Source organism: Zootoca vivipara, chromosome 13 (assembly GCF_965207765.1).
Source record: "Zootoca vivipara chromosome 13, rZooViv2.hap1.1, whole genome shotgun sequence".
NCBI lineage: Eukaryota > Metazoa > Chordata > Lepidosauria > Squamata > Lacertidae > Zootoca > Zootoca vivipara.
In genome coordinates this window covers 30,352,106-30,378,910 of record NC_142596.1, presented here as the reverse complement: position 1 = coordinate 30,378,910, position 26,805 = coordinate 30,352,106, and the positions used below count along the sequence as shown (strand labels likewise).

At 46.7% G+C, this 26,805-nt stretch overlaps 3 protein-coding genes across 11 annotated transcripts in view; 2 read left to right on the top strand and 1 right to left on the bottom strand.

The window, feature by feature from the left end:
- NHERF2 (NHERF family PDZ scaffold protein 2) overlaps positions 1-9,878 on the top strand; it is a 62,602-nt gene extending 52,724 nt beyond the window's left edge. For both annotated transcript variants that reach the window (XM_060282561.2, XM_060282560.2), the window contains one exon: positions 3,983-9,878. In XM_060282561.2, the coding sequence (XP_060138544.2) occupies positions 3,983-4,141 (159 nt within the window). In that variant the 3' untranslated portion in view covers positions 4,142-9,878. The remainder of the gene's footprint in view (positions 1-3,982) is intronic.
- A 317-nt stretch (positions 9,879-10,195) lies between these two features.
- NTHL1 (nth like DNA glycosylase 1) lies at positions 10,196-18,892 on the bottom strand. 2 transcript variants are annotated; one of them, XM_035131768.3, is made up of 6 exons: positions 18,758-18,892; positions 17,547-17,809; positions 16,837-17,007; positions 14,927-15,086; positions 12,462-12,567; positions 10,196-12,025 (listed from the first exon to the last, which is right to left on the bottom strand). In XM_035131768.3, exons 1-6 carry the CDS (start codon positions 18,807-18,809, stop codon positions 11,902-11,904), a joined length of 876 nt encoding a protein of 291 aa, XP_034987659.3. In that variant the 5' UTR covers positions 18,810-18,892; the 3' UTR covers positions 10,196-11,901. The 2 variants fall into 2 exon arrangements, with proteins under 2 accessions (XP_034987659.3, XP_060138546.2); XM_060282563.2 differs by lacking the exon at positions 16,837-17,007.
- Positions 18,893-18,921: 29 nt separating this feature from the next.
- Positions 18,922-26,805, top strand: part of TSC2 (TSC complex subunit 2) — a 47,989-nt gene continuing 40,105 nt past the window's right edge. For 4 of the 7 annotated variants that reach the window (XM_060282948.2, XM_060282947.2, XM_060282946.2 and 1 more), the window contains exons 1-9: positions 18,922-19,031; positions 21,805-21,968; positions 22,640-22,726; positions 22,847-22,957; positions 23,089-23,233; positions 23,979-24,096; positions 24,474-24,522; positions 25,695-25,820; positions 26,688-26,761. In XM_060282948.2, the coding sequence (XP_060138931.2) occupies positions 21,831-21,968; positions 22,640-22,726; positions 22,847-22,957; positions 23,089-23,233; positions 23,979-24,096; positions 24,474-24,522; positions 25,695-25,820; positions 26,688-26,761 (848 nt within the window). In that variant the 5' untranslated portion in view covers positions 18,922-19,031; positions 21,805-21,830. Of the gene's footprint in view, positions 19,032-20,636; positions 20,657-21,804; positions 21,969-22,639; positions 22,727-22,846; positions 22,958-23,088; positions 23,234-23,538; positions 23,561-23,978; positions 24,097-24,473; positions 24,523-25,694; positions 25,821-26,687; positions 26,762-26,805 lie in introns of those variants that run through there. The other 3 variants (XM_088656952.1, XM_035130996.3, XM_088656953.1) reach the window with 3 other exon arrangements.

Sequence of the window (26,805 nt, the reverse complement as noted above, 5' to 3'; positions counted from 1 at the left end):
CTTCATCCTTCCAGGGGTCCCCCTCTGGATCCTGCCCCTTCCTCCTCCTCCTCCTGCCTCTGCCAAGTTCTGCCTCTCCCTCCTTCTCAGTGTCTCTGTGGCATCCACCCGTCTTCTCTTTTCTCCTGCTTCTAATATGGAACAGGCTTTTGTCTTCTGCTCATCCGGACTGGGACATTTCCCTGCTTTCTGGGCTTCTACCTCTTGCAAATCCCAGGGGCGTTTCTGCAACCGACTACCTCCTGCTTCCTGCACAACTTTCCCCAAACTTGTCACCCTTCATGTGGTTTTAGGATCAGTGAGTGGTGCCCTTCTCGGTAGTTCTGCCACCCTCAGATGTTTGGCGTGGTAGGGGACTGGGGGAGGGCATTCCACATGGCAGCCCCAAAACTGTGGAATACCCGCCCCACAGAGGTGCACCTGGCGCCTTCATAGTACAGCCTCTTGACACCTGAGATGTATATTTTTTTTAGGACCCACCCTTTTTAGTGGCAGCAGATTATTTTAACTGATTCTAATATTGTTTTACCGTTAAGTCTAGAGAAAAGGCGAGCAAGGGATGACGTGATGGAGATTTATAAAAATTTTGTGTGGCATGGAGAAATTGGATAGAGAAAAGCTGCTCTTCCTCTCTCATAGCACTAGAACCTATAGCCATCCAATGAAGCTGAATGTTGAAAGAATCAGGACAGATAAAAGTCCTTCTTCACGCAGTATGTAGTTAAACTATGGAACTCACTCCCACAAGAGGCAGCGACGGCCACCAACCTTGCTTCAAAAGTGGGTTGGACAAATTGGTGGGGGCCCAGGTGGCACTGTGGTTAAACCACTGAGCCTAGGGCTTGCTGATCAGAAGGTTGGCGGTTTGAATCCCTGTTTCGGGGTGAGCTCCCGTTGCTTGGTCCCAGCTCCTGCCAACCTAGCAGTTCGAAAGCACGTCAAAATGCAAGTAGATAAATAGGAACCGCTACAGCGGGAAGGTAAACGACATTTCCATGTGCTGCTCTGGTTCGCCAGAAGTGGCTTTGTCATGCTGGCCACATGACCTGGAAGCTATACGCCGGCTCCCTCGGCCAATAATGCAAGATGAGCATGCAACCTCAGAGTCGGTCACGACTGGACCTAATGGTCAGGGGTCCTTTACCTTTTTAAGGCTATCAGTGGCTACTAGCCACAGTAGCTATTAGCCTGATCCAGCAGAGCTCTTCTTAAGTCCTTCTTTTTATATTCTTATAAGCTGCCCTGGGACCTCATGGCAATGGGCATGACATAAAAAAAAATAGAATAATTATAACAACGTGGTTAGGAAATGTCGTTGTTGTTGTTGCTGCTGCTGCTGCTGTGTAAGGCTTTCCACTCCAAAATTTATTTTCCCTGCTCCCTCCTTCCAAACAAGCAAGTTTTTTATGTCTTTTTTTGTCAGCTGTTAAACATCTGCCATGTTCCACCACAGAGGTGGCCAGAGTCAAAACTGTCTTCTCTTATTTCTCCTTCCGGGGACCCCTCAGGATGAAAGAAGGTAGAGAACAATAGAAGCCAGAAGGAATATGTAGAGGGAATATGAACTATTTCTGGCAAAAAAAAAAAAAGCCAGCAGATTCCCGCTTCCAAACCCCTATACTTAAAAAAGAAAAAAGCTTAATTACATTCAAATGCGAAGGGAAGTACTTGAATGCAATGCAGCTTATTTATTTCCTCACGCTTTGCCACCACTGCAGCCCTGTTTCTTTAAGAGAGAAATATGCAGGCCTTGATTAGAGGAGAGTTTTGTGAAGACCACAGAGAGGCTTGAGTTACGGGGGATCCGATCCCTGTTCCTTCAGAGGAGCAACTGGCCTCATTGTTCACTGCAGTCCAAAAACTCTGCATTCTTTCCATGCCGGGTTGGTGGTGAGGGAGAGGAATTATTCACTAGTTTCATCCAGCTTTTGCCAGTGCTGGCTGATGTCCTGCTTTATTACAGGCTTCATCGGCTTGGTTCCGCCGAGGGCCTTTCTTGGTTTTATCGCCTTGGGTCCCGATCCTGCCATGGGCTTGTGGTTTTGAATGGACATAGAAGGAGAACCCAAAGTGGCACTTAATTGTCCCAGAGGTCCACTCTGATTGGGGAGTGGGGGCAGTGTTAGAAACTCAGATACAGTGGTACCTCTACTGACGAATTTAATGTGTTCCGAACGCACATTCGTAAGTAGAAAAAAATTGTAAGTTGAATCCCATAGGAATGCATTGGGAGAAAAAATTTGTAAGTCGAAGCAACCCTATCTAAAAATTCGTAAGTAGAAAAAATCCTATCCAAACCGTATCCAAGATGGCGAACGGAGCTCCATTCGTAAGTAGAAACATTTTTAAGTAGAGTTATTCGTAAGTAGAGGTACCACTGTATATAAGCTAGGCGCCAAGTGGCACCTTAAACTTATGTCTATTCGCCAGGGGGTTGGACTGGATGACCCTTGGGGTTCCTTCCAGCACTACAATTCTGTGATTCTATTATCTCAACTACATTGCTTGATTGTAGCTTGCTCTTACAACAATTCACTTGTCCCAGGAGGCAAGGAGGAGAAACATAAGCAGTGGAAATAATGGAATTAACTAGGGACTATGGCAGAAGTTTTTAAACTGTGGTCTGTGAGTTCCATTTGCGTGGCCTGTGGAACGGCTGCAGCACAGTCAGATGTATATGTACTTTAGAGCTGCAATTCCTTTCCTTGATATGATGACGGAGGACTAAGAAGCTCAGCAAGGGGTCCATGATTTGCTCGGCAGTGCAGGAGCACAAGACATGTATCTTTTGCTGCGCATGAGTCAGCTGGCTCGATGGAGGGGTCAGTCGCCCAGAAATCTCCACATAGTCGCAGTTGGACCCGCACCAGGAGCAAAATGCACCTGGCGCCCAGGAAATTTCAAACACTGGGGACAATGACCAATCACCACTCCCAAGCAGATTTGGGTACCACATCCCATTGCTTTCTAATGCTGCTCATCCACATCCCCTTGCTCCCTGGGTTGGCAGTTGGAGGCCGGATCCTGCCCGAAGGTGTCCAGTTGCTGACTGCTGGTTTGTTTAACCTCCGCTGTAAAGCAGGTGACATCCCTTTGTCAGGCCAGGCATAGCACATGAGACCTTCTCTGCATACAAAGCACATGCCCTTCTATTAAGCTGGAGGCCCATCCCTCCTGCACTCTGCTGCTGATGCATGATGACGTTTGGGCTGCAGAGTTGGGTCTGTGGTGGGTTGACATAGGGACAGATGGGTTGGTACTTGCTGATGCTCCAAGAACTTGGGTGCTATGAAGAGTAAGCACAGCTCTTCGGCATCAGAATTAGGAACATAGAAAGCTGCCTTATATTGAGTCAGGCCATTGGTCTGTCTAGCCTAGCATTGTTCACACAGACTTGCAGGGTCTCCCAACCCTGCCTGGAAAAGAGACCAGGGATTGAACCTGAGGCCTTCTACATGCAGAGCAGAGGTCCTGCCACTCAGCTACATCCATTGGTCCATCTAGCCCAGTATTGTCTGCACTGATTGGCTACGGCTCTCTAGGGTTTCAGACTTTCCTAACCCTACCTGGAGATGGTGCTGGGGATTGAACCTGGGACCTTCTGCATGCAAAGCAGATACTCTGCCCCCGAGTTACAGTTCTTCTCAGTTGCTGCTTCTTCTCCTAAGAGCAGAAGCTGAGTTTTGGCCTGTCGCAGAAGCAAAAGGCTCCAAGAGACCCAGTCTGCATCCTGCAATGACTCTTTAGTTTTTTTGCTGCCTCCTGTCAGCTCCATCTGCAGGGCTTTTCTGCTAGGTTCTCGTAGCCTCTCCAAACCCTGCAAAATGAGTTTGAAAAGAGATGACAGGTTGAAGAGGGGGAAACCCGCCCCCGCAATAAATGCAGCACAGGAGGCCCACCATACCCCTCTATCCCACCAGTCCTTTCCCCTCTTTTGAATCCCATTCTTTTCTTCTTCTTCTTTTAAAAAAAATCCCGCTAGGTGGGAGAGCCTGGGAAGAAGGATCCGTTTGAGGAGAGCGGCTTGAACCTGAGTCCCACGGCAGCGGAGGCCAAAGAGAAAGTGCGGGCCAAGCGGGTGAACAAAAGGGCCCCCCAGATGGACTGGAACAAGAAGCGGGAGATCTTCAGCAACTTCTGAGCCAGCCGAGGAGCTCCTCTTGACTCCTGTTGCGGCTCCCCCCACCCCGGCCTGGAGACATTTGCAAATGAGCACGGGGATGGCGACGGCCGCGCTGTGCCTCCAACGGGCACTGCTCCAAGGCGTGCCAGGCTCTGCTTTTTACCATAGGTTTGTGTTGCTTTGTACAAAGCACATTTCCTCCTCGCCCCCTGCCCCCAGCCTCTTTTATTGTACAAAAGTGGTCAGAGAGAGAGAGAGATTGAAACTGCAGGGCTCAAACACACAAAACAGGCAACTGTGAAACTGCCACAGTAACAAGCAGGAAAAGCAAGTGGCAATTTCCCTTTCCTTTTTGAATCGCTTAACCTGCAATATTTAGAATGTATTATTTATAGGATCATTTTTATATCATTAATTGTTTGAGCTTCTTCTGCCTCTTCTTGTAGCAATGTCATTTTTTTTAAAAAAATGTCACAACCAGAACTTGATAACCAGAGCCTTTCCACTTAACTGGATGCTGCGGTCTGCACTGTGATGGGTTAACAGGAGCTGTTGCCAACCTGGTGCCCTCCAGATGTTCTAGATAATGCCTACTCCTTGCAGCAGCCCTTGGTTTCAGGCAGGAGGGAGCATCAGGTTGGCAGAGACTGCTGGGTTTCCATGTTGGCATCCTCATAAACGTGGTTGCCTGACCATTTTGTGATTGTGCAAGTTTTCTCTGTGGCTTTAAACTTGGACTTTTTATTTTTTAAAGGAGGGGATGTTTTTCCGCCCCTCCATCTGTTCATAGTTAGTGCTTGAAACACCCTGACCCTTTAAGCCTCAGGCACAGCAAGCCCCCTTTTCTTTGCAAATTGTTTCTGCCTTGTTACCACTTTTCAGAACAACTGCGCTTTCCAAAAAGCCCCTTCCTTTCACCACTTTTCAGAACAACCGTGCTTTCCTTACCAAACGTGGCAAAAGACCACAACTATTTGGTGCACTCAGGTGCAGAAATGCATGCCTTCCCTTGCCAACCCCCTCGGGCCAGGGTAGGATAGAAGCAAAAAAGAAAGGGCGGGAAGCAGCAAGCACCCCCCCCCCTCTTTCTAAATCCTGACATTTATAAGGAACACTAATCTGAATTGGCTGTAGCCAGAAGCTGGAAATAACACTTTTTAGTGAGACTCGGGAGCAGCACAGGAAGACAATTGTATCCATGAAATACTAACATTCCTGGGAGCAGTTCCTCTGGGAGACGGTGTCCTGCTGGCAAATGGACGGGCGTCTCGAGATTTAAGCAGAAGCACCCCCTTTATGTGCAAATTCATTTAACCTCCAACCGCACAACTATTTCCACTTCCAGGCCTTTTGAAAACATGCACCCCATTTCAACATTGCTGATGTTTCAATGGCTGCACCATTAACCAACCTTCCTTTCAGTTTAGCAGCAATATGGTATCTGCACGTATCAGCTGTGCTAAGGAAAGACACTAGTGGATTGTTACGCCTTTAACATATGACTACTAACCCTTTCCACAGGCAGTGCCCGGGGTGGGAGATGATGGACAGAGTGGTCCCCAAAGCCATTTTCAGGCCGAGGGCCACATTCCCTTGTGGGTGATCTTCTGGGGGCAGCATACCAGTGGCAGGAGAAACCAGAAGCAAAGGTGGTGGAGCTCACAAGGCTTTCCCCCTGACCTGCAAAGGTCTGAGGTTCTACACCAACCCTCCCCCTTCTCCATCCATGGAATCCAAAAGGTTTCATTACAGTCCAAGAACATTTCCCAGCCAGGGAAAAGGACTTGATGAAAGCACCAAGCAGCACTTGGTTTGAGAAGGGGGAGTGGCCTAGGAAGCATCCTGAGGGCCAGATGGAGAGGCCCGAAGGGCCGCATTTGGTCACTGGACCTGAGGCACCCCCCCCCCTACAGTCAAAGTCAGATCTCATGCTTTAACCATGACGCGTAATGTTGAATTTAACAAGCTCTGAATGTGTTTTAGCTTCTGCAATGTTCTTTCCAAAGAATAGCTCAGAAGCACAGAATGTGTCTTTTTTGAGACAGCAACACATCCACATCTACTGACCACCTGACCTGCTCATTACCAGCGTTAGGCCCTCTACGTTACTTCCCCCACCCTCCAAATAGAAAGAAGAATTGTTATTAAAGGCAAGGAGGCATGGTAGAGGTTGGATTGCCATCTTTGAGGGATTCTTTAGCTGTGGTTCTTGCACTGCAGGGGGTTGGACCATATGACTCTCGGGGCCCAAATATTTTTCAAAGAGGACCAGATTTGAAGAAGTGAAGGTCCGTGAGGGCCGGCCAAAGCTGTCAACCTTTTTTTAGGATTGAAGTTGTTGAGGTTTTTTAGGATTTTACCCTAGGAAATGAACTGCCACAGGGGCCGGATTAAACCGACCGGAGGGCCGGATTAGGCTCCTGAAACAGACTTTGGACATGCCTGCCCATGATAGATCTTGATGTTGTTATAAGAGGACAAGAGTTGGGAGACGGATTGACCCAAGGGGCCCAGGTCACTGGGAAGTTTCCAGGGAAGTTCTCATCCCTCCCTGTGTTAATTCATGGGAGGGAGTATACTGTTTGGTATGTTTTTTGTGGTAGGCACTGAAACGTCTTGAATCCAGGCCAGAGTGAAAGTGGATAATTCTGGGGTATTGCTCCTACTTACTAACTGAATTTGATCCTTCTCAATGAGTGATGTATGTGAACTGTGTGTAAACATAAAAGTAAAGCACACACTCCTGTGGAACCTCTACACTAGGCTCTTCTGTTCTTGAGGAGACCCCTTTGCTAATCTGGTGCCCTCTAGCTGTTTTGAACCACAGCTCCCATCAGCCTCAGCAGGCACACCCATGGTTTGGGGCTGATGGGAGTTGTAGTTTGAATATCTGGAGGGCACACAGTTGGCAAAGACTGCTTGAAAGTGATCACATTGCAGCAGCAACTCAGAAATTGTTATCCAAACTCTTCTCCTGATTCTACTAAGTGAGGGAGAAGTAAAAAAAAAAGGGGGGGAAGCTAGCTAATGATTTTATAACACTGTTAATCTGGTAAGGGGAGGCAGGTAGGAAGAGTTTTTTCTTCTAGCCTTCTTTAGTGAGACATCACAACCTTTCACACCCAGTATTAAAAAGGAAGCTGGGTGGGATGCAGTTTCTCTTTCATAAAAAGAGGTATGTATGACTAAGCAATTGCCACCCTTTTAATTAGGGCACAAATGTACAACAAGTATTTAAGAAGGGGGGGGGGACACTTTGTCTTCAGGGATTATTCAGGTGTGATTCCTGCATGGCAGGGGGTTGAAGGAGATGATCCTTTTGGGCCCCTTCCAACTCTTACACTCCTGATTCTACAATACCCTGCAAGATGACCAAGTGCCCTTTGATATAAGTATACTCTGGGGGCTTTGTGTATGTTTTGCAAATAACTGAGCTGAATAAGGTGCCTTAGATTTGGGGAAATGGCTGCCGTGTAGCAAAGCTGGCTTGGTAAATGGTACCATTCTTTTGTTATGTGATTGGTTTTCAAGAATAACTTTGTATACAGTTTCGTTACAGGCAGTTTTGAGAGAAATGCAAGGTGGAGTATCGGTGTCCATGATGGACAGCCTTGTACTCATAGTCTGCCCCAGGAGTAGCCAAAGTAGTGCTCTCTAGGTGTTGCTGGACTCCATCTCCCATCATCTCTCACCATTGGTTGTGTTGGCTGGGGCTTATGGGAATTCTGGTCCACAACATCTGGAGAGCACCACATTAGATACTCTTTGTCCACACCAGCTTTTACCAATCCGATGGTCTCCAGCTATTTTGGACTACAATTCCTATCAGCCCCAGAGCATCAAGTTGGGGGCAGCTGGTCTGGATGCTTGAGAAACGTGCCCTAATTCTGCACCTGAGTTAATCTAATTTAATGCCACATTTTGACTGATTTTGCAGTCTACCTGGCTAGTATAGGAACACCATTGTAGTCCTCACCTCTGTCCCCTCGGAGGCCTACTATCTCTGTCTTCTGAGATAGCACCAGGCATCACCCACCACTTCTGAATTTTATCTCTGTAGGCATGAGAACTAGAAAGCGATCTTCTTAAAAACAACAACCTCCCCTCATATTTCAGATTGATTCCATGGATTTTCAGTGATTATGACCTCAGCAGGCAAGAAGGGTTTGACTACACATCACTGTGCTGATGATTTTAATTTTTTAAAAAAATAAAAAACAGGGTTTCTAGCCCACATGGAATCTGGAGAAATGTCAGGAATGTCTTTCCCCCTTTGGGACTCCTTCTTTGCCAAGCTTTACCAAAACATTCCAATTTGTTTTTAAAAACCTGCACCATTGAAGACTGTGAAGCTATGTAAAAATAAATATATGTAAATATGACTAATTTGCACAACTCGAGTCTGCAGGCTTGGGATTTTACCGCATTCCCAAACCATTTATTATTGGAGAACAGCTGTACTTGCTGACTCCCAATCCAGCCCCAGTTATGCTCAGCTAGTCCTATAGATGCCCATTAGTATTGAAAGGGGGCTTCCTGCTGATGCCACAGGCAGGGTGTGCATTATGGGGCAAATGCAAATAAGAGTGCATGTAGATCTGCCTTCCCCAGCCTGGTGCCCAGATGTTTGGAATAAATATCCCATGACCTTTGGCCATGCTGGCTGGTACTGATGGGAGTTGAAGTCCAACAACAACAACTGGAGGGCCCCAGGTTGAGTAAGCCTGCCATAAATCTCTCTTGATGACTCGGGACCACTGATTCCAGGAGGATAATGAAATGTTTGTGAGTGAAAATGTGGCTTCCTGAAGAATGCTCTGCTGAGTCTTTAATTTTTTTTTAAACAAAGAAAACAGTTATTGAGTGAGACTGGTGGTAATTCAGGTATATGCTAATACCTGCTGATAAGGTTGCTTGAAACTTGATTTTGAGAACGGTGTGAGATTTCTAAAGCTTTTTGGGGTGGGGGTGGGGACTGCTTTGATTCCTTAAATGATTGGAGGGCACTTGCTTTTCAAATTAGGCTAAATTTTTACCTCTAAAAGAGTTGCCCCCAATGCATTATTAGCAAAGGTGCTGATGCACCAGAGGTGTGTGTGGTGTGTGTGTTGGGGGGGGGGGTGCTGCTGCTGCTGCTGCTGCTGCAGTTCCCACAATCCCTGGCCATTGGTCCTGCTGCCTTGGGCTGATGGGAGTTGCAGTCCAGCAACATCTGGAGGACCACAGAGGAGTTCTCCACCCCTCTGATACATGGAAAGGACAGGTTTACATCTGGTCAGTGGAAGATGAAACAGGATGGGAGGCCTTTTGAAAAACGCCTGGATAATACCTTGGGCTCCATGATCGAAGAAAGGTGAAATATAATAGTAAGGAAATGAATGAATGCAGGACTGGTTTGAACAAGGATTTCTAAAGTCATTCTTTAAGGACAGGAGAGGTGTGTGTGACAGAAGCACAAATTTAGGGTTGTGGTACAATTGAAATCTATACAAATCTGTACCTATAGAGGTATCTTTCCCCCTACCCCTTCCCAGAAAGCAAACATCTCAGTCTCTGTTCCGTGGATTGACTCATGACAATTTAAAAGCACGCCTGGCTCTCTCCTCTCTGCCATCCCATATGCTCTGCAGCACTTAACTCAGTTTCTGCACAACTAACCTAGACATTCACTATAAAGTTATAAGAAGAGCTGTTAACTGCATTGTGTAAAAAAATGTATACTAAAATGTCAATAATAAATCTGGTTTCCCATGTACAGCGAGTTTTATGATGTTGGTGTTCAAATTATTATTTCCTTATGGTATCCCTCTCTTCCTCCCATCCAGCTTCTGTGTCTGCATGTTTCCTGGCTGTGCCAGATTGCCTCACTTCTAGGTGAATTTAAATTACCAGGGAAACATATTCCAGCCCCTCAAGGAAGGTGCGAAGCAGGGCCAATGAGGGGGTAGGGGACAGGGGACAGACAGAAAGGCCTGGAGGCTACTTTCAGATCCTGGGCCCAAGTTCCCCGCTCTGGATTAAATCCCCTCTTCTGGGAAACCTGAGCACCAAGCAGAGACTGTTAGACAAAAATCTTATTATAAAAAGAAAAATGTTTATTATATAAAAATAAGAATTACTCTTTAGGTAGATGCAGTTCTCAGCATTTGGCTTATGTGACAGGCTATGTAAAGCTCAAGGCTCACACGGTATTCCAAATGCCCCTTTTGCTTGGGACATCTTAAAAGCCTTCGTTCTCACATAGGAGAACTCTTACCCAACCTGGTGTCTTCCAGATGTTTTGGACTGCATTTTATGGCTGCACTCTCTGGGGATGATGGGAGTTGTAGTTCAAAACATCAGGAGGACGATAGATTGGGAGGAAAGCTGACCTAAAATCTCCAAGCCCTGGAGCCCATCAGATACAAGGGGTGGGGGGAAGGTTGGGAAGACCCCCCCCCCTCCGCCTCATCTGTTTCTAAACTTCCATCTCTCCCTACCTTGGCAACAGGCTAATTCCTCCATGACGCTGGGACAGGCCTGAATGACATCATCCAGTGGAGCTGGATAACTCCTTTTGCCTGGTAACTAGCTTATTAGCATTTAAATTGGAAATTCTTCAAGGGCAAAGGCAGCTGACAGAATCCACAAACACTTCTTAGGGAAGGAAATATGACCGGCCTCCCTCACAGTGTGTGTGGAGGCAGGGAGAGGCATAGAGACAAGGAAATACAACACACACCGAGGGCTGGTTGCTCCTCAGGCAGAGGCTCTCAAAGCGGGAGCCTTGCCCTTCCAAAACAAAGGCCGGAGGATGCCATGTGAGCTGAACCTTAGAAATTTTCGTCAGGCATCTATAGCTTATGGCAAAGAGATCTCCAGACATATCAAAACATGTGGACCTTCCATTGACAGGACACAAACTTAAATTTTCTGCTTGTTTTCCTAAGCTCATTTTCACCCCTAAGTAGTTTCGCCCATTTGCAGCCTGCCTTCCCCCATCTCCTCTTTCTAGCCACAGGAATACAGCAAAATCTTCATTTAAAAGGTACTGGGGGCTGGACTATACTTTTGAAGTAGACTCTCTCATCATTTTAAACTCTCATGGCTTTGCCCAAAGAACCATGGGAGCTGTAGTTTGTTAAGGGTGCTGGGAGTTACTGGGAGACCCCCCCCCCTCTTCCCTTCCAGCTTCAATTCCCAAAGTACTTTCAACCCCTCTGGGAACTGTAGCTCCATGAGGGGAAAAGGGGGGAGGTCTCCTAACAACTCTCAGCACCCTGAACAAGATGCAGCTCCCAGGATTCTTGGGGAAGGGGGCTGGGGGGGACCATGGCTGTTTGAAGTGGCATGTCACTGCTTTAAATGTTTGCTGCTGATGGGCCCTGAGCTAGCTGAACTCAGTTATGTCAAGATGTACACGTGCAACTGATTTCAGTGGGACTCAAGTCCAGCTAACTTAGTCTGGAATCTAGCCCAATATGTTGCACTTATTTAACTACTCTCTGTGTGGCTTCATACTTGGGTTAAGAGGAGTCCTTTCAGGGCAGCCTGGGACACCACACTTAAGTCAACTCTATGGTCCTTTTATGAGGAACAATGCTATTTGGACCCCTCTCACCTGTGCATGGTTTGGAGACCAGGAACAGAGTCATTGCTGTAGTGCCACCAGATTTCAGGGTCAAAATCCCTCTTGCTCAAGCCTCTGGCAGGTCAGCTACAGCATCATCAATCCCTTGGTGGGCCCCCAAATCCTAGTCCCCCAGTATGGTGGCCTGTTCCAGTAAGTGTCACATCTCTCAGCGCTTCCTCGAAGCCGGACAGGTGTCCCTGTTGAGGCATTCACTGCAGCGTGGATTTACAGGTAAGCAGACTTGCTGCCCAAACCCAACAAGAAGCCAGTTTATCTCGCTCCAGAGATCTCTAGGAGGAGAAGGAAGGGAAATGTTCATTTATCACTATTATTAATTTGATTAATCACCCACCCTTCACCCTAAGGGTACAGGAGTTGTAGTTCAGAAACATTTGAAGGGTCATTGCTTAGCTGCCCCTGGAGCTTAGCTGAAGGCCTAACCCTGTGGTAAATTTTGTAAGGGAGAAGGCAAGCCTTCAGACATTGGGCTCCAAAATGGAATGAGAGGCAGTGAAGATGGCATGTTGACCATAAAGCAAAACTATAAAAACGAAGCCACAGCTCGTAAGCCGAAAACAAACCATGACTTCACATTTTGCTTAGGCTAGCTGCTAAACAAACCATGGCTTGGCATCATGTGTGGCTTAGGTCACTGAATTAAAAAAAAGAAACAGAGAGAACACGTGGAGTAAAGAAACAAGTCATAATTGACCCCAAGTGCCTCACCTGGGGAGCCACTCTTCCAGAGCCAGCCGAGTCTCCTCAGGAAGCTTTGTTTCCTTCTTTGCCCACTTCAACCTGTTGGAAATCCGGTGCACATGTGTGTCCACACCTATGGAAAAGGGTGAGTAGAGTCAGGGGAGAGGAGATCCCATATTCAGTTCCCAGGATAGTTGGAGGATATTTGACCCCCTACTTGAAGGAAATGATGGTTTTGACTTTGAGCGGAGCTTTCCACCAGAGGAGGGCTGGGGGACCTGTGGCCCTACAGATGTTGCTGGACTTCTAACTTCCAGCACCACTGGCTGCTGGCCTAGCTGGCTGATGGGAGTGGGAGTCAGGAAACTAGAAGGCCACAGGTTCTAGATAGTCACTGGGCTGTCAGTAGCAGATATAAACATACTGCTTCACATAGTACATAGTTAAACTGTGGAACTCACTCCCATTGGAGGCAGTGATGGCCACCAACCTAGGTGGCTTTAAAACAGGCATCCCCAAACTGCGGCCCTCCAGATGTTTTGGCCTACAACTCCCATGATCCCTAGCTAAAAGGACCAGTGGTTGGGGAAGATGGGAATTGTAGTCCAAAACATCTGGAGGACCAAAGTTTGGGGATGCTTGCTTTAAAATAATAATAATAATGGCTATCAATGGCTACTGGCCATGATGGCTTTGCTCTGCTTCTAAATTTAGATACAGGTAGGTAGCCGTGTTGGTCTGAGTCGAAGCAAAATAAAAAAAAATTCCTTCAGTAGCACCTTAAAGACCAACTAAGTTTTTATTTTGGTATGAGCTTTCGTGTGCATGCATCTGACGAAGTGTGCATGCACACAAAAGCTCATACCAAAATTAAAACTTAGTTGGTATTTAAGGTGCTACTGAAGGAATTTTTTAAATCTAAATTTAGAGGCAGCAATGCTTCTGAATACCAGCTGTTGAGAACTACAAGAGGGGAGAGGGCTCCACCGGCATTTGGTTAGCCACTGTAAGAAAAGGATGCTGGGCTAAATGGGCCACGGGTCTGATCCAGCAGGTTCTTCTCATGTTCTGAGGGATACAACACAATGCTTTGATTTTGAAAATCAATTGTGATCAAATCATTTGAACATACTAATGTTTTGGATTGCAGAAAATACTGCATTCCCAATTGTGCCTTGCCGGTGTACTGTAAACCAGGGGGTTTCCAAACACTGGTCTGAGGGGATACAGTGGTCCGTGAACTTCATTCTGGTGGTCCAAAGCATGCCTGTGAAGATCAGGACCTGCTGCTGTGAAGTGGTAGGTGGAAGGAAGTAACTTTTGGAACCAGAAATGGAAATTTCAACACCCTTACCCTGTTTCTCATATTTTAAGACATACCCATAAAATAAGCCATAGCAGGATTTTTAAGCATTCAAGGAATATAAGCCATACCCTGAAAATAAGACATAGTGATAGGCGCAGCAGCAATGCCGGCCGCGGCAGGAGGAGGAGGAAAAAAATAAGACATCCCTTGAAAATAAGCCATAGTGTGTTTTTTTGAGGAAAAAATAAATATAAGACGTGTCTTATAATATGAGAAACACGGTATTAGGCCAAGACCTTTATTAGGCCAACCCAAACAGTCTAGCTAGCTGGTAAGCAAAAGTGTCCTGCGTCTGCATTTTGTAAGAGTCTTACGTCAGAAGGTGGGAGGAGGCATTCAGAAGAGGCTCCTAGGTGCCATGCAATGTATCAGGTTGCCTCAAGGCCTCAAATGTAACAATGGCTGATTCACCACCTTTGAAATTACTGGGCACTGTCACCCAGGACTGCCGCCATCTCTGGGCAAAACACAAAGGCTCCTTGATTAATCAGGAAGGAATTCCACCAGAGAGCCCCAAATGATATTCTCCCCACTCTCAGTTTTTAATCAACTGGTTCCTGAAGTCCCATTCATCAAGAATCAGCCCTCCCAGGTTTCCTGTAACCAGCAGCCTAAAATGTTAATTGCAAGTACTGTACTGTTAAAATAAAAAAAGGTGGGTTGGTGCAAGCACGGGCCATGGAGCCACAGCGCCACCTCCTGCCTATAGCAGGATTGTACCAGAGTCCCAAAATTCAAGGTAGGCAAAAGTGACAAAGCCTCCTCACAGGAACTGTTTCGAAGTGACAGCTATTCATTTGAAAAGCACAGGCGCGACATAGATTCTGACACTGAATTCAATGGGGCTGCTGAGTAGACATGGTTACGATTGCTCTGTAAGTGTGTGAGCCACAAAGGGCCCATTTCACCTCTGCTTCAGGTGGCCTTAGACAAAACACTCAAGGGGTGTGTGAAGCAAGACTGGTGAGGGTGTGTAGCCTGGGGAATGTTCCAAGGGCCAGATAGATAGGCCCAAAGGGCCACATTTGGCCCCTAGGCCCAAGAGTCCCCATCCCGGGTCCTTCTAGAAGCTCCAGTTCCTAGAGCAAATGAGTTGGGACTGCTAAGAGAAAAATGGGAACAGTACCGATTCCAGAGACGTCCTGCCAGGCAATGTCCATCACCAAATGGGCCATCTTGGGTCCAACCCCTGGGAGTTTCACCAGCTCCGCCACAGTCCTTGGGATGTCTCCAGCATAGTCCTGCTTCAGAATTGCTGTGGTCTGCTTGATGTAGCTCACTTTCCGCTGTAGTCAGTGAAAAATGGGGGGAGATGCGCACTGGGGGTTTAGCCAGCTGACAAAGAAGGCCTCAAGCAATGGAGGGAATAAGGGGGCTGACTGTGAGGAATGAGAGGCCTGGACGAAAGCAGGGGCCACAATGACAATGGAATCTAGCAGGGATGTGCTTTCAGAACCGCAAGGCAGGAAGGATTATTATGCCCCTTGGTAAGGAGGCCTCTCTGGTCTTGTAATTAAGATCTTGAAGCTGTTTGCTTGTTTCCTCCTCCAATCCAATCTATTTTCCTTTTGTGCTGTTGATTACTTCATTCTGAAATACAGGAAGCTCACAACTTGCGCACATTTAACTTGCGTGCATTCAGCTTTACATGCATGGCAATTTTTAAATTTAAAAAAGAAGTGGGAAGTGGTAGGGGTTCTGTGAAAAATGACTTTGGCAATACCACCTCCATTAAACCCAGTGAGTTTTGAGTACACACAATTTTGGCTTTAGGTGCCATCCCTGGAATGTAAGCCCCATGTACGTTGTGGGCTTACTGTAATAGAAAAATTATGCTATTTCATGCTACAGTCGAGAAAGCATTTGATTAAACAGTCCTAAATTAAATCTTTGCTCCATATGATTTGTAAAGGCGGGTGGGGTACACAAACTTGCAAACTGTTCTGATTTCTGTTTCCCCTCCCTTAATCTTACTACCGTGTTTCTCCAAAAATAAGACACCGTCTTATATTTATTTTTCTTCAAAAAAACACACTATGGCTTATTTTCAGGGGATGTCTTATTCCCCCCCCCCTCCTCCTCCTGCCATGGCCGGCATTGCTGCTGCGCCTATCACTAGGTCTTATTTTCGGGGTATGGCTTATATTCCTTGAATGCTTAAAAATCCTGCTACGGCTTATTTTATGGCTACATCTTATTTTCGGAGAAACAGGGTATTTCTGTAAGTTAAGACATCAAAGTGACATACCATATTGTATTAAACCACTCGTGTTCCTTCAGCATTTTGGGAGGGTACCACTTAGGAACTAATATCAATTTTGCTCCTCTTAAGAAGTCTGCAGCTAGAGTAAGATGCTCTGAATGTACAACATTTTTCAGATACCCCACGAGAATCTTAATGGGTTTGGTGGTATGAAAGAACCAATTACAGTTAAACTGTGGAATCCACTCTTACAGGAGGCATGGAGAGCCATCAATTTGCTCTGCATGGCTTCAAAAGAGGATTAGACGAATTCATAGAGGAGGATAAGGCTATCAATGGCCACAATCCACAATGGCTATGCTCTACCTCCACTGTCAGAGGCAGGAAGCTTCTGAACACAAGCTGCTGGGAATTGGAAGTGGGGAGAGCTGTTGTATTCAGGGCCTGCTTGTATGCTTCTCATTGGGGCATCTGGTTGGTCACTGTGAGAACAGGATGCTGGGCTAGATTGGCTCCCTTTGGCCTGACCCAGCAGCTATGATCTTCAGACGTTCATATTTTCTAAAGTCTTTAAAGCTCTTCTCCCAACAGTTTATAAGAACCTTACTGCAACTCTGCCAAATGCAAATATAACCAGCTTCATTTCCTCAAAATGCCCAGCACTGATTACTAAGATTAGGGCAATAAAAATATTGGCTTAATCATAGCTGCCAAGTTATCCCTTTTTTTAAGGGATTTCCCCTTATGCTGAATAGGCTTCCTCGCGAGAAAAGCGAAAACTTGGCAGCTATGCTTAATGCTCCTCCTCTTTCCTATTCTCTCAAATGGCTCACCTTCCAAAACCCCACAGGGTAGATGAGCTGGCCTAGAGTCACGTCATCAGTCTCCAAGATGTTGTCCACAGTGAGGCCATGCTCCCTCAAGCGCATCATGGCTGCCGAAGTCACCTGATCTTTGGTTTGGCTGGAGAGCATGAGTGACAAGAGGACCTGGTAGCGCCTAACCTACAGTATGGTATGGAGATGGAGGGTTGTCATCACAGGATATCATCTTTCATCAGATCTACTTTGGTTTTTTTTTTACTAGAACCACCTAGGGGCCATATTCCCCGATAGGCAACATATGCCAGTAATGGGCAGGGCCAAAAGCAAAAGTAGTTGGAGCAATGGACGTGGCTAGAGCCTTTACACCCCAGCTATGTAAAAGCCAGAGGTTTCTACACAGACAGATTTCTCTGCTGTCTTCCATCCAGGTAAATGGATGGAAACATTATCAGGGTTCAAGGGCACATCTCAACCAGGCAAAAACACTCAAGGAGGGTGCAGAGCAGGGCCAGTGAGTGGTTAGCTTTCCTAGCTTCAGGTGGGAAAAACCATGTTATCATTGTTAAAACCAGATCTGTTCTACAAACAGATCTCAACCTCTACCTGCTGCCCAGTCCTGCTCTGAGGGCAGGAAGGCAGACAATGCAACCTGCCAAGATCCTTCCTGCTCCTAAATATGTGCAGTTCAGCTCATTCGAGCTCCAGGTCTCTCTCCTCACCTCTAGAGGAGCATCACTGTCAAAGCATTTCCCAGCACCCATCTGGTCCACAGGGGCATCTCTCTCCTTCCTCATTTCCCGGATGTTGCTCAGCTGCTGCTCCCAGTTTTTTGGCGCCCACTTCTGCTTCTTGCCCTCTGCTTCGTTTGTCTTGCCCAAACCATTTCCTCCGGGAGAGTCATAGGCAACACTGACTGTCTTCAGCTTTTGGTGGATCTTCGTGCAGAAGGTTTCACTCAGTGCAGGAACACACCCTTCTCCCCCTTGCAAAAAAAACAGAGGGAGAGAATATAGAACTGCAGTGAACTTCAAATTGGCATTGGATACGATTTAGCTACCAGGCTAAGTTCAAGGTGCTGGTTCTGATTGATTGCATTTATATCCCATCTGTTTTCCCAATAGCTCACAGTGGCTCAAACCCACGACCCAGAGATTAAGTGTCTCATGCTATACCAATTGCATGCACAAAGCCACCTTCCCACCTTTGGTAGAGCATCTGCTTTGAGCACAGAAGGCCCTGAATTCAATCCTCAATGGCATCTCCAAGTGCAGCTGGAAGAAAAACCCCTTGTCTGGAACCACCAATGGATGCAGCTCAGTGGCAGAGCACCTGCTTTCATACTCTCCAACATTTCTCCGATGAAAATAGAGACGTCCCATTTCATAACGATAATTTAACTATTTATACCCCACACATCTTACTGGGTTGCCCTAGCCACTCTCGGCAGCTTCCAACATATATAAAAACACAATAAGACATTAAACCTTTTTTAAAAAAAACCTTCCCTATACAGGATTGCCTTCAGACGGCTCGGGGGTCGGATAACTCCATATCCTCCAACATTTCTCCAATGAAAATAGGGACATCCTAAGGAAAAGTGGTACATTCCAGGATCAAATCAGAAACCGGGACGGCTTCTCTAAATCAGGGACGTCCCTGGAAAAGAGAGACACTTGGAGGGTCTGTGCTTTGCATGCAGAAGGTCCCAGCATCAATCCCCAGCAGCACCTGCAGATAGGACGGGGGGGGGGGCGTAAAAGTTCCCCGCCTAAAACCCTAGAGAGCCATTGCTGCCAATTCCTGAAGGCAAAACTACGCTAGGTAGTCCAATGCTCTGACTCAATATAGGTCTCAGGGGGCTCAGCCCACGCCCCCTGGCTCTTGCTCCCAGAGCCAAGAAGCCTCCCCGCACCCCCTTGCCGAGTCTGACCTCTCCTTTTGCTCAGCTGCAGCCGGGTGGAGACCCCGCGACTCGCGCACATGCCTCCGCCTGCAGCCCAGAACTACAAGCCCCACAATGCCCCGCGGCGGCCGCCGGCGCTTTCACCGTCTCTGCCTCGCACACCAAGCCGGAAGTGGACCCGCGTTTCCGGTGGAAGGGGGCGGGGTCTATGGGCTGAGGAGGAGGCGGCGGCGGCGGCGAGTGGGACGGGGGGTGGGTTTCGGAGTGTATGTGTTTATGTGGGGGGCTAGGAGCATAGGAGGTGAGTAGCCTCACTAGGAGCAATGGGTGTCATGGGGATAACAAGGTGCTGGGGGCTCTGGAGCGAATTGGGGGTTGGGAAGGAGGGAGCAGCAAGCCTCTTGCCCTCCCCCCACTGACTTTCTCCCCACCTGGCCTACCTCACAGGGTGGTTGTGAGGGTATAATTTTTTTGTCGGGGAGGGAGGGATAGAGACTGTGTGCACGTCCTGCCTATTGCTCCTTGGAGGAAAGCTAGGATGTAAATAAATATGTAAACATGTAATGCCTGGATGGTTGCAAAGTTGTGTTGTCTGTGGGGACAGCCTGGACACCCTCATCGGGCTGTTGTGACGATAAAGGTTTTGGGGTGCGGCTTAGACCCATGTGCGGCTTCCTTTGGCTGCATTGATTGGAAAAGGCTTAACGGAAATGGTTTGAAACGTGTAACAACAGCTGTGGCATGAGGGTGTTTTGTAGAGACAAATAATGAATTAGCTTCTGCAAAGACAGAGGTGGTGGTGGTGTCACCAAGATTCCCAGTGATGTCCTGGGTTTGTCTTACCGCTGTGAGCATGATAGGAGCAAATCTATGCATGTGTTTTGCAATCTCTTAACTTGCAGGCCAGTTTTAGAGAGGTGCGTGTGCTGCTAGCAAGCAGTGCATTATACCATTGTGACACTGAGTTCTGCAGAATTTGTTGTGCATGGAAACAACTTTCAGAATGGTGGCCCTCCTGCTAGTCTTCTGTTAAGAGTCTTGTAGTGGCACTGAGATATTTGGACCAGCCAAGGTGCTCTGGTGAAGTGGATGCAGCTGTATAACCTGCTTCAGGGGGTTGTGGTGAGGACAAGAACTGTAAAGCACTTTTATGTTGGGAGTAGCATAGTGGGAAAATACTCAAGATAACTACAATAAATGAAATAAGAGCTGTTTCAATAAAATCTGTAATAGTAGTAGTAATAGTAGGCATCTGCCTAGTAGTAGGCATCTAGTAGTAGTAGTAGTAGTAGTAGGCATCTGTCTTGAGAGACAATGGAGGGCACCTCCAGAGGTGAAGTCAAACCGCTGCATTAGCAGCACTGAAGTGACCTCCCCTGGCCCCAAGTCTGGGCAGTGTGTATGGAAGTCCTGGGCTGCCCAGATGGCAAGACCCCCTTCTCTTTCTCGCTGATGTAGTCCAAAGGAAAGCAGAGCAATATGTTTGGTACTACCTTGGCTGCAGGAGTTGCCAGGAGGAGGTGTACAAGGCACCCTCCAACCGTCTTAGGGTCTCCACTCCGGTTTTATGTAGGGTTTACTCCTTAGCCTTTTCTTCTCTCAAAGTTATCTCACAAGGCAGTGGAGGTTTAGAATCAGAGTTTTCTTTCTCCTAATTGGGCTACCTTCCCAGGTTGATGAGCCCCATCTGCCCCTCACTTCTGTCACTACAGCATGTGTAGAAACCACATTCTTGACCGTTGGACCCACAGTTGGTCTTGTCTGGTCAATCCACCACAGCCTGTCTTTGTATGCAGGGAAAGTCCCTAACTCATCGAGGGTTTGAGACTCATGGGTCTCATGAGACTCCCCTGGTTAAGCTGGCCAGTCAAAGCCATTCCCGGGGTGTGGCCACTGTTGCATGCTGACAGCTTCTAGGAGCCACAGGTGAGTGCAGGTTGGGGACCAAAGGTGGACAAACTACCTCAGAAGAATCATGGCGTGTCTTCCACCAGAGGTACTGTCCCTCTCCTAACACCCCATCTATTAAAAGAAAAGAGAGCTGTTTGACAATGGAACAGATGATCTCAGGAGGTGGTGGACTCTCCGTCATTAGAGGTTTTTACACAGAAGTTGGATGACCATCTGATTATTTAGCTGTGATTACTGCATTGCAGGGGGTTGAGAAAGATGACCCTTGGGACCCCTTCCAGTTCTACAGTTTTGTGATTCTATGACTTTGGTTTGCATAGCCTCCCTCCTGTCCCCAAAGACCAACAAATTTATTGTGACAGGGGCATTTGATTTTGTTATAGTGAATATGCCTGTTTTGCCATGTCACTTTGTTCCTATTTCAATTGGAAGATGGTTTATGAATCTTATTAAATTTACCGTATATATTATCTTTCCTCCAAAGAGCCTAAGGCAGCGTACACCCGCTGCCCTGCATCTTATTTTCCCCAACAACCTTGTGAGGTAGGTTGGGCTGAGAGACAGAATCACTGGTTGAAAGTCACCCAGTGAGTTTCAGTGCTTGAGGAGAGAATTGAACCAGAGGCTCCCAAGTACAACACTTTTAACTGCTATGCCACACTCACTCTCTGGGGGGTACATAGGAAGTTGCCTTATACTGAGTCAGATCCTGAGTCTAGCTCAGAATACTGACTGGCAGCGGCTTTCAGGATTTCTGGGAGGGGCTATTCCCAGCTCTACCTAGAAAAGCCAAGGATTGAACCTGGGAATTTCTGTGTGCAAAGCAAATGCTCTACCACTCCAAATATGATATGCTCATAATATAAATGGATGATTTACTCTGGCTTTGCAGTCTCTGTCACATGAGGCTCCGATCCAGTGCTTAGCAGGTGCTTTGATGAGCATGTGGAACTACTCCACCCAGTGAGCTCTTGGAGCAGCTTATGCATTCTATTGGATGCACACATGACACTGTCTTCAAGGAGTGGAAGGGGCAACCTCTGCTTTTATGGCACACGCTGTGTACCTATGGAGCATCTGTGTTGCACTAACTATATGAAGAAATGTGAGGCTTTTGACTGTGTTCTGCTGATGGTGCCATCCTCTGTCTTCTACTTGCACAGGTTCCTTGATTCTTTCTTAGTTAACGATGGCAAAGCCACAAAACAAAGATCCTGGCCTAAAGGAGAAGTTCAAGAATCTCTTAGGACTTGGGAATTCCAAATCCAATTCCAAGTCATCGGAAGGAAAGCAAACAGAATTTATTATCACAGCAGAAATACTCAAGGTAACACACGGATATACCGGGTGCCTGATTTACATCAGTAGCTGGAAATTAAAAGAGGGCAAATGCTACCTAAGCAGGTTAAACACAGGAGACAGAGCGGCAGTGTCCTGTTCTAAGGCGTGGCAAGCCCAAGGATGGGTACAGAGCTAGGCAGGGCTCAGGCTGGGTGCTAGACTAGTTGAGGCAAGGCTAACAAAAAGCTCAAATGGAGGCTGAGTCCAAGATAAGGTGGAGGCTACATCCAAAGTGTTAGCTTCACCCATGCTGGAAGGTGGTATTTTATCTAAAGCACTCCAGACTTTTCCAATAGCCTCTTACTGGCTCTTTTCGATGACACTGCATTTATCTACCTGTGAATTATGATCAGTGCCATCTGTTTGCTTGCTGTTGAGAGTTCTGGCAGTCTCTTCGTATGGTGACAATATGCTGATCATTGGCCATGACCCCACACAAGAAGAGATCACAAAAGCAGAGGAATTGTTTTATTTAAGCTCAGTGTTGCTATTGAGAAAGCACATACACACCTTAAATCAAAAACAAATTAGTTTAGGTATTAATCACATTTTTTACCCTGCCCTTGCTTGTGGGGCACAGAACAGCATTTTAGCTGTGAGGTTAATCGAGCTGCAAGCAACCTGTGATGGTTTAAAGCTGCCTTCTTTTCCTTTCAGGAACTGAGCGTAGAATCTGGCTTGAACAATCGGATAAGAGCAATCGGTCAAATCTGCGAGGTAGCAAAAACTAGAAAGTTTGAAGAAGTGAGTACATGGGCAGAAAACTGATGAATATATAAGGAGGTTACATCAAAATGCCCCTTCCCCACCATGGACAGTGAGGTGTGAATGCGGGGGGTAACCTGGAGTTTTCTGTGCCCTCAGCATGCAGTGGAAGCCATCTGGAAAGTGGTTGCTGATATGCTGCAGCCCGACCGACCAGCTGAAGCCAGGCATGCTGTGCTCCACCTCCTGAAGGCAATTATTCAAGGGCAGGTAAGACACAGAGTGCACCTGAGGCATGCAGAACCTAGGCACTGTGAATGGGACTATGGACTAGCAGAAAACATGATTTCCAAATTCCAGTAGCCACAATTTGTCAAGAAGCCACTCCTCTCATCTTTTAGGGCGAGGGGCTCGGTATCCTCCGAGCTCACTTTTTCAAAGTGATTAAAGATTATCCTTCTAATGAAGACATGCACGAACGGCTTGAAGTGTTCAAGGCTCTTACGGATAACGGAAAATGCGTAACGTATTTGGAAGAAAATTTGGGTATGTCCCCTTTTTAGCCACTAATTTAATCATGGCAAATTCTTGCTCAGAGAGGAGAGTGACCAAAACCTGCAATGTGTCTTAGTTTCGTAATAATGGAACATTCAATTTACTTGTGCTATACAAAAAAATATTATTAGTTAATATGCTTTGCATGTAGAAGGTTCCCGGTTCAGTCACTGAACTGAACTTCTACGTAGGGCTAGGAGTGTCTGCAACCCTGGAGAGCTGCTGCCAGTCAGTGTCAGCAAGACTGAGCTAGATGGACAAGACTGAATAAAAGGAACCAATGGCTCGACTTGGTATAAGGCAGCTTCCTATGTTCCTGTAAGTTAACCCCCTAATAATGAATCCCAGATCTGAATCATACATAGTTTGACACAGAGGCAGGTTTAAAGGTCAATGAAATAAATACAGCAACATAGGTCTCCTCTATGGGTGGGCTGGTGGTATTTCCTTCATGCTTGAGGACTTCCCAGGAGTCTTGGCTGCTCACTAGTGGAAGCAGAATGCTAACCCAGAAGTACCTTTGACCTGGTCTAGCAAGGCGGTTCTGATGTCCCTGCAATAAGACATATCTGGTGAATATCTGCATGGGTCAGGCAGAAGCACGAGAGGTACATCTGTCATGGCTGTGAAACACCACCTGGGGTTCAGAAAACAGGAGGTGTTTCAGCAAGTTGAAAACAAGTTAATTTGCAGTGATTTTGTTTCCAGGCTGCATTCCTCTTTTCTTCTCCTTCAGCTGAATTTGTCCTTCAGTGGATGGATATTGGTTTGACTTCAGAGTTCCTGCTGGTGCTGGTCAACCTAGTCAAGTTCAATAGCTGCTACTTGGATGAATATATCGCTGACATGGTCAAGTAAGGCTAATCTTTAAACCTTCTCTTGGTTCTAAGAAACCCTGTTTGAGGGTTAAATTGGCAGTCTGACCTCCATGAGGACTCCATATTTTCATCTCTAGGTAGGGCTGGGAAAGACCCCTGCCTGAAACCTTGGATTGCTGCTGCCAATAAGTGCTGATGATACTGAGCTAGATGGACCAATGGTCTGACTAGGTAGAAGGCAGCTTCCTATGTGCCTAATCATAAGTGCATGATGATAAAGGAGAATTCGGACAGAGCAACCAGCTCTTGTATCTCTGGGATGGGGTGGGCTTCCTGGTAGGGTTGAGCCCGTAGATTTAGAAATTTTGCCCTGGAGGGGTAGATTTTTATTTTTATGTTTTTCTTTCCTACAGCATGATTTGCCTCTTGTGCATTCAGACATCTTCTGCAGTTGACATTGAGGTCAGTAGTTATGTGTAATATTATGGGTGTTAGGACAAAGTGTCATTATAAAGAGGAGAGCAATATTTTTGGTGCAATCCCATGGCTGGAATTCCCTCCAGAATCCTCTGGGATGTCAAACCTTTCTCTCTCAACAATCCCTCCCTGGAACCAACTTATTCTGTTAATTTGTTGTTTGTTGTCTCAAGTGGAAACAATATTCCCCTTCTCTTGATTATTAGCAGTGGGGTTGTGGTTTGGGACAGAGTTGAAGCTGGACTGTAAAATCTCAGCTGTGGAACTCTCTTCCTACTGAAATTAGAGATATCCCCTCGCTGCTGGACTTCAGATGCATGACTAAGATTTTCCTGGTTCAGCAGGCATGTAAAGGTAGTTCTCTGTTTCTGTCTGTTCGAGAGCCCACGTGGTAAAGTGGTTAGGGTGTTGGGCTAGGACCTGAGAGACCAGGGTTCAAATCCCTGTTCTGCCAGAAAGCTCACTGACTGACCTTGACTCAGTCACTGCCTCTCACCTAGCCTACCACAGCCTAGCCTGTTGTTGTGGGGATTAGAGATGCAGGTGGCACTGTGGTATAAACCACTGAGCCTTTTTGGCTTGCCAATCGGAAGATCGGCGGTTTGAACCCATGCTACAGGGTGAGCTCCCGTTCCTCTGTCCCAGCTTCTGCCAACCTAGCAGTTCAAAAGCATACCAGTGCAAGTAGATAAATAGGTACCACTGTGGCGGGAAGGTAAACAGCGTTTATGTGCGGTATTCCGTTGTACCAGAAGCGGATTAGTCATGCTGGTCACATGACCTGGAAAGCTGTCTGTGGACAAACACCGGCTCCCTTGGTCTGAAAGTGAGATGAGCGCCACACCCCATAGTTGCCTTTGACTGGACTTAACCACCCAGGGGTACTTTACCTTTAACTTGTGAGGATGAACTGAGGAGTAGGAGGACCATGTACACTACAGTACTTAAAGCTCATCAGAGGGGGGGGGGAAAGAGAGATATAAGTGCATTTTTTAAAAAGTGAATTTTAATTGTTCTTGTTCTTTGTATTTCTTTTTAAAAAGTACTTCATGTATTTCATTTGGAACTCCTGAAAATTAAGTGTTTAAAAGTACCTGAAATAAATAAGATTGATGATACAATTCCAAGGCAATCACATTCCTTTTCTCCCTTCTCAGGTTTCCCTGCAGGTCCTTGACGCCGTGGTGTGCTACAACTGCTTGCCTTCGGAAACCCTCCCAGTCTTCATAATCACCTTGTGCCGGACGATCAATGTGAAGGAACTCTGTGAGCCTTGCTGGAAGGTCTGTTATCTTGCCAGTACTCTGGGTAGATGGCAGTTCAGTGGTCCTGGGGGAGAAAAGGCTGAATATAGGAAGCTATTTAGCCATGTAGGCCAGGGCATTCTCCTCTGGTTGGCTGGCTGTTGGCAGCTGTCCAGTGTCTCATCCAGGAGCACTTTCCCAGCACCTGCCACTTGATCAGGGAAGGACTGTATCTGAGTGGGTAGAGCACCATCTTTGCACACATAATAATAGAATAGATTCATAGAACTGTAGAGTTGGAAGGCACCCCCAGGGGTCATCTGGCCCAACCCCCTGCAATGCAGGAATCACAGCTAAAGAATGCTTGGGAGATGGCGATCAGACCTTTCTTTAAAACCTCCAGTGAAGGAGAGTCCACCACCTTCCCAGGTAGTCTGCTCCACTGTTTCAACGGTTCTTAGCATCAGAAACTTCTGCCTACTGTTGAGTCACAGAAGCATAGAATCACTGAATTGCATAGTTGGAAGGGACCCCAAGGGTTATCTAGTCCAGCACCAGGAGGTCAGTAACCGGTCCAGCTACCCCCAAGGCTTCTGCATGCATTCACTGTGCTGAAAAACCAAAGGTGGCATTTTGCACCAAGATCATTCTTGCATTATCTTTTCCAAACTGTTAAACTTGATGATTCAATAGCTTGCAACTAGAATTGTTTAAATCTTGTATAGTTTCCTTATTTGTACTGCAGGGTTTTGTACCAGACTTTGCACTTTCCATATTTTTTCAGTGCATAAATTTTGTGCATTTCTCTTTTTTTGTCAGTTTGTTTGTGTGTGTGCATGTATGTGCGTGTGCAGAATTCCAAGGGCTTTGCTTCCGTTTAACAACATGCTTCTGTTTGTCCTTCAGCTCATGCGCAATCTGTTAGGAACTCACTTGGGGCACAGTGCCATTTACAACATGTGCCGGATCATGGAGGACAGGTACATCTGTGCTGCCTGCTGAAACCTCTGCTTTCCCTGGGGCT

Excerpts from the sequence above, each read along its gene's own strand:
- NTHL1 (XM_035131768.3), bottom strand. The coding sequence starts at position 18,809 with ATGTGCGCGAGTCGCGGGGTCTCCACCCGGCTGCAGCTGAGCAAAAGG. Across the intron at positions 17,008-17,546 it reads ACAGTGATGCTCCTCTAGAG|GTTAGGCGCTACCAGGTCCT; the intron begins GTGAGGAGAGAG and ends ACCATACTGTAG. Across the intron at positions 12,568-14,926 it reads GCAGGACGTCTCTGGAATCG|GTGTGGACACACATGTGCAC; the intron begins GTACTGTTCCCA and ends CCTTTTCCATAG.